The 16,789-nt window shown below is 41.9% G+C and overlaps 1 protein-coding gene across 6 annotated transcripts in view; it reads right to left on the reverse strand.

The window, feature by feature from the left end:
• Positions 1-1,224: 1,224 nt before the first annotated feature.
• Positions 1,225-16,789, reverse strand: part of SPIDR (scaffold protein involved in DNA repair) — a 171,831-nt gene continuing 156,266 nt past the window's right edge. For 5 of the 6 annotated variants that reach the window (XM_081918492.1, XM_081918490.1, XM_081918493.1 and 2 more), the window contains 6 exons: positions 12,876-13,074; positions 11,080-11,232; positions 6,774-6,867; positions 4,712-4,826; positions 3,016-3,069; positions 1,225-2,281 (listed from right to left, as the gene is read on the reverse strand). In XM_081918492.1, coding sequence (XP_081774618.1) covers positions 2,150-2,281; positions 3,016-3,069; positions 4,712-4,826; positions 6,774-6,867; positions 11,080-11,232; positions 12,876-13,074 — 747 coding nt within the window. In that variant the 3' untranslated portion in view covers positions 1,225-2,149. Of the gene's footprint in view, positions 2,282-3,015; positions 3,070-4,711; positions 4,827-6,773; positions 6,868-11,079; positions 11,233-12,875; positions 13,075-16,789 lie in introns of those variants that run through there. The other variant, XR_014170287.1, reaches the window with a different exon arrangement.

Genomic DNA, 16,789 nt, shown 5'->3' on the forward strand with positions numbered 1-16,789 from the left:
GTAGCCAATTAAGTTTTACTCAGATTAGACCTCTTTAAATTAATGCACCTAAGTCGTTTCTGTTCATTAATTTCAGTTTGGTCTACCATGAGCAGGATTAGCATTCGATCCACATGTCAGTTTTCAAACAGATACATGTACACCATGTTTCCTTAAAACTGCCATCTTTACATCAGAGGGCAGCATTGCAAAGTGGTAAAATCTCAGTGCAAACAGAAGGTGGTTTGGTTAGGAGATTGAATAGCTAGCAGAAGTAATTTTAAGCAGTGATTGTAATGACGCTTGTGAAGGCAAATGAAGCCACAGAAAGATTGAACCTGTAAACAAGAACACAAATATGAGCAGTGTTAGGACTTTTCCAGCTCTAAACATAACCTTGGCTTGGTTTCAAAATCTTGAACTTTCATTACCTCTTAACACAAATCGTTGGGGAGGAGGGGAGGAAAGGGGGGGTTTGGCCTTATTGTTGTTGCTACAGGGCCATGCTACTGGGTTACTTCAAATGTTGACAGCATTCCGGCACAGAAAACACTGTTAGGAACTGCTGTACAATCTGCATCCAAATAGTCATACACAATGACCACACGCATGTATTTCGTTCTGTGTGTGTGTGTGTGTTGGGAAGTCATAGTGATGGCTTCCAAGTGCACAGCAACGTGCATGGCTGTAGCTTCATCACAAGAGGGTAGCATTTAAAACATTTACATCCAACCTTTCTGTTTATCAAGGAAACCCCCCTATCCACTGCTAAAAACAATAAAAACGTGAGCCACTTTCTTTTTGTTGCACACAGAAAATATGCATGACCTAGATTTCATACTGCTTCTTGGCTAAAAGCCACAAATAAGGCAGAACTATTACTCGTTTTAGAATTACAAATAGGTAGGCACAAACTTGAAGTCTCTAGACACTGTTCTGAAAATTTTGGAATTTGATAATTAAAAAACAAACCTGAAGTATGCATGCTTAGGATTCAAGATCCCAATATATTATCTCTATCTCTCTCCACCTCCAATACAGAAATTCAACACCTGAGTATGCGAATGTATGCAGGGAGTTTCCTGTTCTCTGCAAAAGCAGTTCATACACATACAAGACTTTGTATCACAACTATCACAAGAAAGTCCAGCTGTTCCCAGCTGTGGTATTATTAACATATATTATCAACAGCACCTGCCCTTTACCCAGGTTGGGTTAAAACATTTCAAGTCCAATTAAAAACAGTTTAAAGCAAACTTATTTTATTTTGTTTGGTGCAAAAAATTATTATGATTCCTTAGAGAAATAAGTGTGTAGATAAAATGACAATATGTTTAAAATCACAATATATCTGATATGGTTAGAAACTATTCTGAAGCCACTGTTCTTTAGTTTTTATGAACTATATAGCCCATTTATGTGAATTTGTTTTAAAGATACAACAGTTCAGTATTTATATTTAGATGATGGTTAATGCTGCACACATGCCCCCGACACCCTTCATCACCTCAGCAGGAAAAAAAGACTTATTTAACTTTGTAATATTTAATCAATTTTTGTAACAAATATAAATTAGCATTACTCCATGTAATATTAGACACACTGTTTCAATGCATACCATTCAGGAAAGCTTCATTAGAACATATGTTACTGGAGTAACAGCCACAGTTTATGTTAATACGTATAGATAAATTATTCTAAAATACCTCTTCAAACATGCATAATTGATATTTACATCTACTGGGGGAGGTGGGGAGGATAGCTTGGGAAACCCATTACAAAAAATACCTTGCAGATAAATTAAGACAATTGTTACAAAAATACATTTCGCTTCAGTGCTCCAAAAATTACTTATGGATTATCAGAATAACATACACAGTAGAAAAAGTCCCATCACAGTTAAGCATTTGCAGGTTCCACTGGTTTCAATGGCAGATGTAAAAGCACATCCATTTACCTTCTCTCATGGAAATCAATGGAAGCTGAACATGCTTAATATTGCCTGGCACATGCCCAATGTCCACGTTCAAAAAAATAGCAGTTTCTTTTCAGAGTAATCTCTTTTTAAAATGCAGTATTTATCATGTCTGCATTACACATTATATACAAGAATTGTCCATAAATAACTATATTACAAAGTTCATAGACAGAGTAGCAGACGGTATTTCCTTTAGTTTCTTCCTGCATCTGGGAGAACAATTTCTTCCAATCCAACATAGCTAGTTGGGTGGCTGGTTACAGACTGAACATAACAATATAAAAACCCCACCTCTTTTCCCAGCACACTCTTCACTTCATAACTCTGTAATGATAAAGCACATTCATTAAAACAAACAATCTTGTACATTTTGTCCCAGTCACCAAACAGCTGAAATATACCCAGTGCAAGGTGATATCCAAAGTAAAATTTCTTGTTTTTTCTTGCTCAAAAAGAAAAGTAGCATGCATACACCTCATTTCTGCAACTGCAAGTAGTTTTCAACTGCTTTTATGATCATGTTTTAATTGTTGTAACTAGCCTTGGTCAAGTGTGAAGGGCAGGTGGATGTTATTATTATTGTTGTCATTCTTATTATTACATTCCTAATGAGTTTGAAAAACAATCACTTTGATAAACAAATCTGAATTAAAATGTGATAAATACAGTATCACAAAAATTGCTTAATCAGGCTTGCTAATCATATATACACTTCCCTGGGAGTAAGTCCCACTGAATGCAATGGGACTTAATTCTGAGTAGACACGTACAGAATTGTTCTGTCTGTGTTCAATTTAAGTGAAAACCAAACTGCCTCTAGGGAACATTCCAAGCATCCAATAGAAAGGATCTTTAGACCAAAAGGTGAATCAATTAATATTTGTGTTTTCTACAGAGACAGTTGTTTTTATTGATGCTTCAATAAACTTAAACCACTATCAATTGCCCATGTTCACTGCACCTTCATGTGACTCATCCCACTTTTAAACGTCACCCTTTTACAGCTAGAATGATGACATTTCAATTTCTTTAATCAATGTGTTTTTAAGTATACATACCCCATTCTCAGAGGGGGAGGACTCCAGGAGTGAAGAAATTGTATTTTGCAGAAGCTAATATAACACACGGAGATAAAGAAAAGAATTATGTTTAAATTTTATTTGGCCACATAAAACAACAACAGGATTTAGTAAAAGTTAAAATTGTATGCCTATACTGATCTGTCCTCTTGATTATGATAAAGCCAAACAGAAATCAGCTTATGTCCCTTAAGGTCTAAGTTTCCAACAAGTTGTTGTATGCTACGTAACATGAAGATCCCAGTAAAACCCCTCAAAGAATTTCCCCCACATTTAAGACCTTAGAAATAACTGCAAAAATATTATTTTAGAAAAGAGTTGCACCGCGGATTTATAATTCAACAGGACATAGCTGACAGACTCAAAACTTTGTTAAATCTTGAAATTCAATAGGTGGCCTTGGGGAAGCAGCTCTATCTCATCTTAGCCTCATAAACAACCTTGTGAAGTCAGAGTGAAAGATAAAGACACATTGTAGCCTGCCCTGAGTCATCATGATACAAATGAATAATAACATTGGAGCAGAGCTTTAAATTCTTGTCCCTTCTCCCACTGGGCAAGGGTAGCTAATGTGTGAGGCTCCAGATGTTGGAACACAACTTCCATTAACCCTGACCATTGGCCCATGATGGCCAGGAGTTGGAGACAAACAACATGTGGAGGGTTGAAGGCTACCAAACCTTGCCATAGAAGTAATACTAGTCCTTGGCCCATATATACTTGGAAGTATTTCTCTAGAAATAGGAACTAACAAAGGAGCATGTGTTCCATTTGCAAGTTCATCTACATTATAAATGTCCCATAAAAAGGGGTTCTGAGCATTGTAATTAAAGAATATATTTCTTCAGGTAAGGTTGTTCATTCCAGAAATTGGCACACAAGTCTCAGTACAATCCTATTTCTCTGTAACATATGAATTGGTACAGTCTGTGCGTGTCCCCAGCCAGTGCCTGGATGCAGTCATGGGTCAGATGACAGCTCATCAACTGCAACCCAGTCCTGTCAATTCAGAGACCCTGTGGATAGGTGGTACCCAGGAACTGGGCTGCACTCCCTCTGAAACAGCAGGTACATACAGTAGTTTGGGAGTGCTCCTAGGTCCATCACTGTGAAGACAGATCAAGGTGACCTCAGTGGCTTCTTTGAGTGCCCATTACCAACTTGGTTTGATATGTCAAATTTTAAGGTAAAGGTAAAGGTACCCCTGCCCGTACCGGCCAGTCTTGACAGACTCTGGGGTTGTGCGCCCATCTCACTTAAGAGGCCAGGGGCCAGCGCTGTCCGGAGACACTTCCGGGTCACGTGGCCAGCGTGACATCGCTGCTCTGGCGAGCCAGAGCTGCACACGGAAACGCCGTTTACCTTCCCGCTGGTAAGCGGTCCCTATTTATCTACTTGCACCCGGAGGTGCTTTCGAACTGCTAGGTTGGCAGGCGCTGGGACCGAGCAGCGGGAGCGCACCCCGCCGCAGGGATTCGAACCGCCGACCTTTCGATCGGCAAGTCCTAGGCGCTGAGGCTTTAACCCACAGCGCCACCTGCGTCTCATGTCAAATTTTACTGCATGTCATATTGTTATTACTTTTATGTTAAACAGCTTATATATTTTTTATTATATTAAGCTGTATTTTTTAAAGGACATAAGTCTTATAACCTGTACTTTGTTCTTCTCATACCTTTACTTTTACTGTGCCTAGTGGTCTGGACTGGCAGTGCAGAAAGACTTCCAGATGCATCTTGAGAACTGGTGAAGTTATGGCATCACAACATTGGTTGCAGTAGAGCAAGCCTCTGAAATACAGGGAAAGGTCCATGTTATATATGCATCCAGCACCTCATTTTTCTTTATTCCGTTGACAGTTTGAAGGTGACCAAAATCAGTCTTCTTGATGTGAATTTTGATCATTAGCTGGGAGAAGTAAAAGCTATCTTTTCCCCATGTTCTCTTCATAATGCTAATGCCAGGGAAGAAGGAATCTGAAAGCGAGAACAGGGGTAAGAGGGGAGCTTAACCTTTCCATCCTCACCAATTATCCCCCCCATGCTCCCCCCCCCCCGACAAGGCTGAAAGACAAAAATTAACCCAGTTTAAGGAAAAACTAATTAGGAAGGCACATGCATGTGAGAGAAGCAGCAGAGTTAAGTACCCCTCAATCCTACCCTGCTATTTTATTCCAATATTCCAGCAGTAATGTCCTTAGGAAATTTTGTTCAGGGGTTATTTGTTTTTATATCTTTTTTTTTAACCTGCTCTTTTGCCAAAAAAGCTCCCAGAGTGGCTTACATAAGATTACTAAAAACAAGCTGTTCCCTGCCCACAGGCTTACAATCTAAAAGACACGTGAGGGAAGGGGGGAGGGGAGGATGAAGAAGAAAGAGGCAAACAAGGCAGGCACCAATTCTTCAGGTAACGTTATATCCAGCTGAACCAGAAACAACTCCAAAAGGAGAAACTCAGTGGACCTGGTCTCTCAGCAGAGCTGATGGAGAAGACATACTTTCAATGCCTCCTTATGCTGCAGCCTGATGGAATGCATTGTGAACAAGGAAGAGATTATGAGAAATCCATCCTGTGTTGTTTGTTCCCAGCAATATTAATAGAGATACAGGTTTTGTTCTTAGTTACAGCAACGACTGACAGATCCATTCCCTCTGGTTCTGTCTAACCCTATAAAATGGCATCCTGTGGCACTGAATTACAAATGTTATGTGCTGCATGCACGAAATAGTACTTTTTGTCTCTCCTAAATATACTGCCAATCAATTTTATTGGATGGCGAAGAGAACAAAATGTCTTAGGAGATAAAATATTTCCTTTTTACTTTCTTCAGTGTGGTGTAGTGGTTAAGAGCAGTAGTCACGTAATCTGGGGAACCGGGTTCGCGTCTCCGCTCCTCCACATGCAGCTGCTGGGTGACCTTGGGCCAGTCACACTTCTTTGAAGTCTCTCAGCCCCACTCACCTCACAGAGTGTTTGTTGTGAGGGAGGAAGGGAAAGGAAAATGTTAGCCGCTTTGAGACTCTTGAAGGGGAGTGAAAGGCGGGATATCAAATCCAAACTCCTTCTTCTTCTTCTTCTTCATCTTCATGCTATTCAGTTTTATAAACCGACACAGCTCCAGTCAGTGTCCATATGCAGAGGGTTTAATAGAGCCATGCTTTGCCCCCTTCACATTCCCCATCCATTCCTCTCTTCCTGAGGTCCAGAGCTTGTGTTATTTGATCAAGCAGAGGGAAGGAGATGGACAGAAATTATAGGAGACATGCACATAACTCCCACTCTTTGTAACGTTCAGTCGTGCTGCTTGCATGTGCATTGGGAAGGAGGAAAGAAAGCATAGTAGGAAGTCCTCTATATCTGGGCACACTGCCTAAATGGGGAAGACTCACATCCAAGTATTCTGATGCTTCTTTGACAAACAATTGGCTGGGTAATTATATTTAAAAAAAACCCCAGAGGGGTGTAACATTAAAATATGAGATATATCTCTGTACCGCAACTTTTAATCCACTAGATGAAATTAAATAGAAACACCTTTGTAACATCTTGATCAAAATTTGGTAAGGCCACAAATTGCCCAACACTACATTAAGGGAACTTTTCTCTTATCCTTTGACTTCTAAATTTCCTTACAGCTTTTGGCAATGCACTCTGTCAAAAGGCTGAGACTCCCAAATATACAGTGCCCAACAGGACTGCCCTTATCTGTATGTCAGTTGGCACAAGCTTGTTCTTACCTGTCTTGTGGACGCTTCTCTACTTTCCCATTGCCACATCTGTTACACGCAGGCGATGAGAAAGCAGTTCTTTCATTAACACCAGCAACAGTGCCTGGAAAAAAGAAAGGAAACGTTTCTACAGGCCTAAGAGCCATTGACACAAGCATCATAGGTGACCAAAGCTCTTGGCTTGTTATAGTATGGCTCCTTTTTCTCTGCCAAAATTAAGCATTTTTTTCATAAAGTGGGGGGGGGGTGTATTTCAGGTATTTGACAATCTGTTTCATTTTGGAAAATATCTTTAGATTAGATTCACAACATCTAGAAACCATTTTTCTAATGCCATTTATTTAAAAGCCCCATCAAAGGCAATTCACGTTTTCATACACAACATAACTTGGGGATGCACTACCAGAAGATGCAGCGATGGCCACCAACTTGGGCAGCTTTAAAAGGGGAGTAGGCAAATTTATGGGGAATAAAGCTTCCATTTGCTACGATTCATTATGGCTGTGTACTACTTCCAGTATCAGAGACAAAATTGTTACAGAGGTTGTGTGCCACTCCTATCCCTGTTGAGTGGTAGAGGGAATCCAGGGAATTTCCAGGTGCTCACCCAGGGTCTGTGTTCCTCTTAGAATCAAGATGAGGCAGAGACTGTTATAGCTTTAAGAAATATGATTTATTCACATATTTAACACTTGAGTTTTGCGGGAGGGAGTCCTGCTCTTACAGCACTGTCATCTTAAAAGGGGCTTTTTCCCCACGGCAGTGCAGAACTGGAGTCTAACGCATTGCTCCCAGCTAGCCTGACAGAATGGTTCTGTTTTTGTTCTTCCTTCTTGTTCCCAGAAGACCCTGCTAAATACACTCTTTTCCTGTCACCTCACACACACATCTTGGCAACCTCTGTGCACCCAGGCCCAAGGATTCCTCTCTCCAATATGGGCCATCACCACCTTTTGTCATGTTAACATCTCAATCCCAGGCAAGGATTGGAAAGGAAGTTTAGCCTGGATTTTCCATTGGGCTGGAATCTTCCCTTCATTGCTCCAAATATTAGCTAAATCCTGACATTCATTAATTTCTACTATAAACTAATAGAATCTAGTACCCCAAATCTGCAACAGTATGTTTCTGAATACTAGTAATGATAGACAACTGTTGTGTCTGTGCCTGCTTGTGGGCTTCTCATAAGCATTAGGCTGTCCACTGTGAGAACAGTATGCTAGAATAGATGGGCCTTTGGCCTGCTTCAGCAGGGCTCTTATTATGTTCTCACCCAACAGCTTTTAAAAATTCTGCCACTATTCTACATTTCCGCATTAGAGAGCAAATGTTCTTAGTCACAATGGTTTCAATCCTATATCTGGAAAATGCCAGAGGGATGGGTGTGGAATATCAACAGATAAGATAGCTTTCTTAAAACATTTACAATGGTCTAAAATAGGGACTTACTTTTTATTTATATCCACATAATTGGAAACTGAAACTGCTAAAAAAACCCTGACATACGTGACTAGAAACATTAGGGAACCGAAGGTCAGAGAGATATTCTGGATTGCGAAGCATTGTTGCCAAGTATTATAAAGCAAATAAATGGGGCATTTTATGGGAAGGCTAGTAAAAAGATTTAGAACAATGGCGATTTGTTGATCCAAGCAGTAAACATTAAGGATGTAGCACTGTTTGTGAGCAAAACATACAAATGGATAATCTTGGGACACCTGCAAGTAAAGGGATTACAGTTGCCAAGCCTACAGTGTTTATGTCAAAGGCCAATCACCTAGTAATCCTTGTTATGTTGAGTAAGAGGCACTTAATTCTATGGTAAACTAAAATGTTGGAGAATCAAAACTGGCAAAGTCATGTATACTGGAGTAGCAAGGCTGGAACACTTTATTTAAAGTGAAAAAAAGGAAAGCATCCATGTAAGACTTTTTGTTGCTTCATATCCAATCTTAGGAGCTTCCGAAACATTTTAGGATTGACAGCTATCTCCAACTGTATGTAAAAAAAAAGTAGTAATTCTCAAGGAAAGCCTGAACCACAGTGAGAATAGATTAAGTGCAGCAGATTGACTGGTCACATTTGCATCTCACTTTCCCTCTAGGGAACTCAAGCTGGTAAATATTGGTTTTCCCAAATTTATCCTTGCATTGATCCTGTCAAATAAGTAATACCTCTGAGATGACATTATGAGATAACACAATTATGTCTGGTGACATAATGAGGTCACCAAACCCCACTCCCTATTAAGCTGAATTCCTGAGCATGGATTTGAATTCCGACCCAAGCCAAGCACTCTAGCTGCTCCATCAGACTGGTGACTAAGCCAATGTTTAAATTAGGTAATACAGGGAGTAAGTTTGAAATAGGGTGCAAAGCTACCTAAACAAGTGAATCAATTATCATTATTCAGAAATATGAGGGGCAGAGGCCACTGTTTCATACACACATCAATATTAAGTGAATGTAATAAAACATTCTGAAATGGGAGCTTTTGCTGTACAGAAGAGGGAAAAACATCAACTGAAAGCAAGTGCTATACTGTAACTGCAGCCATTTACTGTAGCTTTACTTACATCCAACCAGCTAGGTGATGCTGCAGAGGATTGTACTCAAAAGTGGCATAGCTCCCAAACAGACATTCAGTGATTAACAATTGCTGATGTTATAGGCCTCCTTTCATGGGCATCACCAGGATACTTTTTTTGGGGGGGGCAGAACCGACATTATTGGTCAGTTAAGTATTTATATTGTTTTACTTAATTTACTTGATTGTTTTACTGTATTTGTCCTGTACTGTATATGGGGCAGGCCTGCTCACCTGATTTGAAATGTTAGCAGGAGAAAAGGCTTTTGTGACTCTCTGCCCATTTTAGGCCTATACCTGGTGGAAGAGCCTAGCAGGAGCCACTATCTATTCCCTATTTGACCCAAATGTTCCAGAGCTAAAGGGTGAGCAGCAACAGCATCACTACCTCTGTAAACTTCCTTCATGGTGAAGGGATGCAAGGAGGGGAAAACATAATTATTCCTCCCTCTACTGCACTGTGCTGTCTAAGGATTTAGCAGTAAAAGATGGGTTTGAAATGAAAGAAGAAAGGCAAAGGAGAGAAATATATATATTATTTTCCCCTCCCTCTGCTCTTCTCATACCTGTTAAGAGAAGGGGAAGAATGTAGGAAATGAAATTCTTCCAACTCTGCCCTGTCCCCTTGAACACATGGGTGAAGAGCAGCATCTGTCACTGCACTGTGACTCTGCTTGCAAGTAATGATTAAAGTCTGTGGCATAGCTACCTGAAGCTCCTTGTGAGTAGATAGCCAAATGGAGAAGAGAGCAATGTCCCTGTTAAAGTTTGTCCAGACATCACTAGGAACATTGCAGGGAAACATATATTTCTTTAGTAAAGTACTCAACCTTTTGCAAAAGAAATTGGAAAGAGATAACTAAATGAGGGACTCCACCAGCTGCTCCCAGGACTTAGCCCGAGAAAAACAGCTGGCACACATGTGCCCTTAGAAGATGCAACTGGAAAAATGCCTACATGTGTAGGGAACAAACAGATTAAATAACTGAGGGAATGTCTGCCACCTTCACAACCTGCGATATCACACAGGGGCTGCACTTCTGTAAAGGTGGGCAATGTTGATGCCTTTGGGTGGTTCAATCCCTATTGCTGACTTGAGATCAAATTCTGTTAAAAACTGCCATTGATTAGTAGAATACAGGTAAGGGCTAGGGTTATGAACAAAGTAGCTGATATGCTAAGTGTTACAGGGGAAAACAAATTAGAAATAGTAATGGAGCAAACATTCTACAAAGTACAAGTACCCATCTATAAATTGACCTTCATTTTAAGAAGTACTGCAAAAGTTTATATAAACCCAGTTCATATAAACCTGGACTTAGATTTATATAAATGTAATATCTGTTAATAATGCTACATAAGGGCTACAGTGAGGTATCTTTCAATTTATCCCAATAGCATACACCATTTTTCATTGCTGTTTTATTATTCCATACACCACCTAAAAAGTACTAGTGAGTTGTAGTGCTAGAAAGTTGGACTAGGACCGAAGGGGACCCAGTTTAAAATCTCAGCAAAGCTATGAAGTGATGCTGGGCAATCCTGAGCCTACCACATACACTCCCACCTAACATGCATCACGGGGTTGCTGGGAATTTAAGATGGGGAGAAGCCATGCAAACTGCCCTAAGCTTTTTGGAGGAAGGGCAAGATAAAACACAATGAAATTAAGGTTTCCAGTACGCAAGAAAGACTGATCAACTTTTGCTTTGGGAAAAGCTTACTAACCTCTTACAATACAAATGGAATTGACTTGGGTTGCAGAATCCAGCTCATCTAGTCTGACAGGACCAGTCAGTTCAGTGATGTCAGCACCAACAGCCTTATACAAAAGGGGCCTTTGTAACAAGAGAACGGTACGTTCAATGCAAATAATCCTACCTGCCAACAAAGACATTTTGATATGTTACAGTAACAAGGAAAAAGGTGACCATGTTAATTGTCTGGGCCAATAAAGACAACATTCCCAGCCAGTCTTTCACAGAGCTTGATTTGGTCCACTTTACTCCCAAACTCTGAAATGAAGCACATGCTATGCTCTTGCTAAAGCGGCTTTCAGTACAAACTATCCTATGTGTCAATTATTTAAAGGGGAGAAAATATTGGGATTGCTTGTGGGTTCTCTCTCTCTCTCTCTCTCTCGTGTTGCCAAACTGTTCTGAGGCTAGACATGTTGCACTTTGCTCATAAAAGCAGGAGGGCCAAACCTTTGCTCAGCAGAGTGTCACATGGATGATTCAATGGGTCTGGATGAATGAAAGGAGTCTTTTGTAAGTAGGTCAGTGGCTCAAATGCAACAGAGGTTCACAATGACCAAAGGTCATAATCATCTTATGAAAAACTTACTCTAGGCATGAGCACAATCCAGGTCTATTTTTTTCCAGCACAACCATTGATACTATGTTAGCAATTCTAGGTGGGAACAAAGGGACAGTGGTCATTATTAAGAGGACCGCAGGAGGGACCACAGTAGTGGTTAGAGGGGTGGACTAGGACCTGGGAGATCAGGGTTCAAATCCCCACTTGGCCACAAAGTTGGCTGGGTGACCTTGAGCCAGTCACTGCCTCTCGTCCAGGTGTACCACTTTAGGCTGCTTGAATAAAAGGTGGGGATATAACAAAAATGAAACCAACATTATGTGTGCAGCAACATAAGTAGTTATCAAAGTAGACAGGAGATCTCACACCAGTGCATCTTTCTTTCAACTGCCTTCTCAATAGCTACACTAATGTGGTGTGCAAGACATAACTCTCACTTTGGCAAATGTATCTTGATTACATATAAATAAATGTATCCCAACAACAACTTGCTATGTACAACAATGCTACCTGAAGAGGCTAGAAGCAGGAATGAGAAACAGGAATACTCCACGGATTCTATTGATATACCAATTCCACTGAGCAAATCCCCCCCTCCTTCACATGCCAGCATCCATTCCATCAGGATGTGGCAGAGGGAGAGAGAAAGGAATCAAGAACACTCCACTGAATCTGCTGTGAGACCAGTTTCGTTTTCTGTCCATTCCAGCTGGTCATTATAACTACTGTACTCTGCTGTTTTGTGAACTTGTGCCCAAGTTCACTTACTTTGTCTCTTTCCTTCTTCTCATCCCTTTTCCTTTTGCGCTGCATCTTTTAGGGCCAAATTACACACTAGGTTTAAGGCACAGCATGCAGCTACATCACTGGTTTTTCTTTCATGAATTACTGGTGCTGTGGGGTGATTGTTTTTGGGATTGTTAAAAAAGAGAGCAAGAAAAGCATTTTAGCAATAATTAAAAAACAACATAAAATTGGCACCCAAGAATTACAGTGAATGGCTACAAATGGCCCCATTCACAGCATCGTGCTATGCTCACTGATGTGGACAGATCATATTTATTTATTAAATTTATATACCACCCTTGTGGGAAGTCAATTGCAGACAGCAGCAGGAGCCACCCTAGGCTGTAATTTGCAATGGCACGAGGAAGCTTATGAATCTTATTTAAGATTTATCTGTCTCCACTTGTGCTGGAGCTTACCATTTCCACATAGAGCATCTTTGAAGAAAACTGCACATGGGGATGTGCTCTTCAGTGCCTCCATTACTTCTACGCTGATCACACATGATGAAGCAATAGAAACTGGCAGAGTTTTTGGAGTTCCAGCCCCACTTTGCAGGGAGAAAGTAGTCACAAACAGCCAAAATTGCCTTTGGCTTGAAGGAGTGCTGCCTGTTACCTATAATTTGAAAGAAAAAGCATAAGTAATTTATTAAAATTTAACAAAGCATTACTTTTTCTCTCCAGGATTAGATCAAAACTATTAATCAGTTCAGTGGGTATAATCCACAGTTTAGCAGGTAGCATTTAAACCTTTAATTCTGAAGGCTGAATTTTATAATACTTAATGTGATATAGATCTTAGTTCTGTTTTGCTGTGTCACAATAGTACAAAGGACTGAGTATAAGACTCACAGTATGTAATTCTCTATTATGAAAACCAATTTTTAAAATTTTATTTTTAAGACTCAAAGTATCACTGAAGGCATAGGGACAGCATCAATTACCACCACTACTGCCTTCAGACCTCAGGGAAGTCCTTATGTGGCATTACTATACAGTGGTACCTCGGGTTAAGTACTTAATTCGTTCTGGAGATCTGTTCTTAACCTGAAACTGTTCTTAACCTGAAGCACCACTTTAGCTAATGGGGCCCTCCCGCTGCCGCCGCGCCGCCAGAGCACAATTTCTGTTCTCATCCTGAAGCAAAGTTCTTAACCTGAAGCACTATTTCTGGGTTAGCAGACTCTGTAACCTGAAGCATATGTAACCTGAAGCGTATGTAACCCGAGGTACCACTGTAAGGAGCCAGAGGTACCACTGTACTAACAAAAGGACTGCATTTGCTTTCACACCCGAAGCTATTATACAACCTTGAACCAGCAAATGATTGCAATAAACTGTAGTTGTTTGAAGTCCTATGGACAGTGCCAGATCTACGTATAGGCTAAACAAGCTATAGCTTAGGGCCCCACTCTCTTGGGGGGCCCAAAAAAATTTAAAGGAAAAAAACTGGATGTACATTTCCAAAATATAAGATAAAAAACAAATAAAATAAAACCTACATACAGCAACAGTGTTTTGTGTTGTGTAGGCTCCTATGATGTACGTAATGGGCCGCGCCTGCTATATAAAGGGCCCCATTACCTTCAGTAGCTTAGGGCCTCATCAAACCTAAATCTGGCCCTGCCTATGGAACAGAACTGCATGAATCTTGCCTTGCCACAGATTGCTGCTTAACTGTTGTAGCATAAATCTTAGCAGTTAAACTGGCAGACGGAAGGATAAACATTTTCCTTTTCCAGAGGGGTAGTCTGCAACTTGAAACCAGTGAATTACAATCCATGAAGAAGTTCAGTGCCGTCACTTATAGAATGAATTGGGACAAATGGTTTTTCTTTTTAGAAAAGCATGCTACATGTATTGATTGGCATTGGAATTTCAGGATGTCAATGTTATCAATGTGCATGACTACTGTTAACATGATTATCACCAACTGTATTTTCCTGCTTTTCATTATCTTTTGACCTCATTGTCTACAATTTCCCCCTGCACAGCATACCTAAAACTCAAGGCAAAACTTCTGATAAAGTGGGATGTATCCCATAAAAGCTTACATAATAATACATTTGTTATTCTTGAGGGTGCCACAATGGTCTGTGATGGGACGATGAGCTGCTTGTGCGTAAAATGCAAGTCCCTCAGAGTTTGATCAGGCTTTCAAACCTCTGCCTGTGACGGAGCCCCTCCAGCATGGCTGCGTCAATCACTAGTAGAATCCGAAAGTGGCTGCTTTCGGAAACGTTTCCAACATAAAAGCTCCTTAACGGAAACACGTCGTCTGGCCTCTCGGCGTGACAGTTTCCGTCGAGGTGTGGGTGTCCCTATAGGAGGTCCTGAGACCTCCCCACTGGTTTCGCTTGAAGCGTCTCTGAGCCATCCCTCCGACTCACTTTCCCTTGGAGTTCTTGCTCGCCCTCTACTGGTTCCCTCTTCCGCTGCTACTGCTCTCTCACCCTCAGTGAGCCTTTGCGCCTCCGGCGCTTTAGATGTCAGTTCCCTGACATCCACCTCCCCTCCAGGGCCCCCTTCACCCCCTCCCGTCTCCTCTCCTACTGGCGGTGAGGAGGTAAAACCCTTGAAAGAACCTCCCTCATCTTCCGACGTCGCGAACACTTCCTTCCACTTGTTGCTGTTCCTACTCTCTAGGTACTCTTCGTCATCAGAGTCCACTCCCTCTTCCAACTCCGACTCCGCGAACCCTTCCATTTCCTCTTCCTCATCGGTGGTGCCGAAATACTCCCTCCTAAACCTTGCTATCGGCTGAGGTTTCCTCGGGAACCTTTGATGGAACGTTTCTGTTAAAACCTCGTCATTGACTTCCTGCGCACTTACCCAGGTGTTTTCTGACTCCGGTTCCCCTTCCCACGCCACTAAATACTCCACCTGATTTCCCTTCCACCTGGAATCGAGGATTTCCGCTACATGGTTGCGGCGTTCCCTCTCTTCCAAGGCTGGTCCCCTGACGTGCTCCCCTTCACCTCCTCCCCTGTATGGTGACAGTAACGACCTGTGGAACACTGGGTGCAATTTCATGTGATTGGGTAATCGGAGTTTGAAAGCTACCGGGTTGACCTGCTGAATCACCTCAAAGGGTCCCAATCTTCTGGGCCTCAGTTTCTTACAACCCCCTTTGAACGGCAACCCTTGGGTTGACAACCACACTTGATCCCCCACCCTTATGGTTTCACCTTCCCTTCTGTTCTTGTCTGCCTGCTTCTTATATTGTGCCTTAGCCCTTTCTAAGTTGAGCTGGAGCTGCTGATGGATGGCTTCCATCTCTTCTACAAAATGTTCAGCCGCTGGGACGCTCCATCTCTCCCCTCCTTCCCCTGGAAATGCCCTGGGGTGACACCCGTAATTAGCCAAAAAGGGACTCATCCCTGTGGACACATTCTCCGCATTATTGTAGGCAAATTCTGCCAACGCCAACTTTTCGACCCAATCGTTCTCTCTGTCATTGACATAACACCTAAGATATTGTTGAAGAATGCCATTTGCCCTTTCCGCCTGCCCGTTGGTTTCAGGGTGCCGGGCAGTTGAAAAATTGACTTCCACGTGTAACAAGCTCATGAGCTTCCTCCAGAACCTGGAAGTAAATTGTTTGCCTCGATCTGAGATCACCCTCGAGGGAGCCCCGTGCAACCTAAAGATATGTTCCACAAACAACTTCGCCGTTTCTTCCGCTGTGACTGCATGTGAGCATGCTACAAAGTGGCACATCTTAGTTAACAGGTCTACTACTACCATGATGGCTGTTTTCCCCTTGGACCTTGGCAGATCCGTCATAAAATCTATTGATATCGCTTCCCAAGGCCGTTCTGGTGTGGGTAAAGGTTCTAATAACCCTGCCGGCGCCCTTCTTTCCCCTTTGGCTCGCTGACATTGGTCACACCCTCTTACATACTCCCTTACATCTTCCCTCACCTTAGGCCACCAAAATTCCCTGGTAACCAACCACATGGTCTTGTGTTGCCCAAAATGTCCCGCCGTGGGGCTATCATGCAACTGCTTGAGTACTCTCCCCCTCAATTCACCTTCGGGTATATACAGTGCCCCTTTGTAATACAATGCCCCATTTCTTTCCTCAAAACCTCCGGGGCTCTCGCCCTCCCCCCTGAGACCTCTGAGCTTATCCTGGGCATATTCATCATTTTCCGTTTCCTCCACCAGTTCTCGTTGCCCCACCATCGCCGCCCCACACACCCAGCGGTCCTCCGGGATGACATGTCTCTCTTCGATCACCCCCTCCCCTTCCCAATATTCTGGTTTGCGTGAGAGCGCGTCCGCCCTGACGTTTTCTGGGCCTGGCACATAACAAATCTCAAAGTTAA

Source organism: Podarcis melisellensis, assembly GCF_964234715.1.
Source record: "Podarcis melisellensis genome assembly, chromosome: 7".
NCBI lineage: Eukaryota > Metazoa > Chordata > Lepidosauria > Squamata > Lacertidae > Podarcis > Podarcis melisellensis.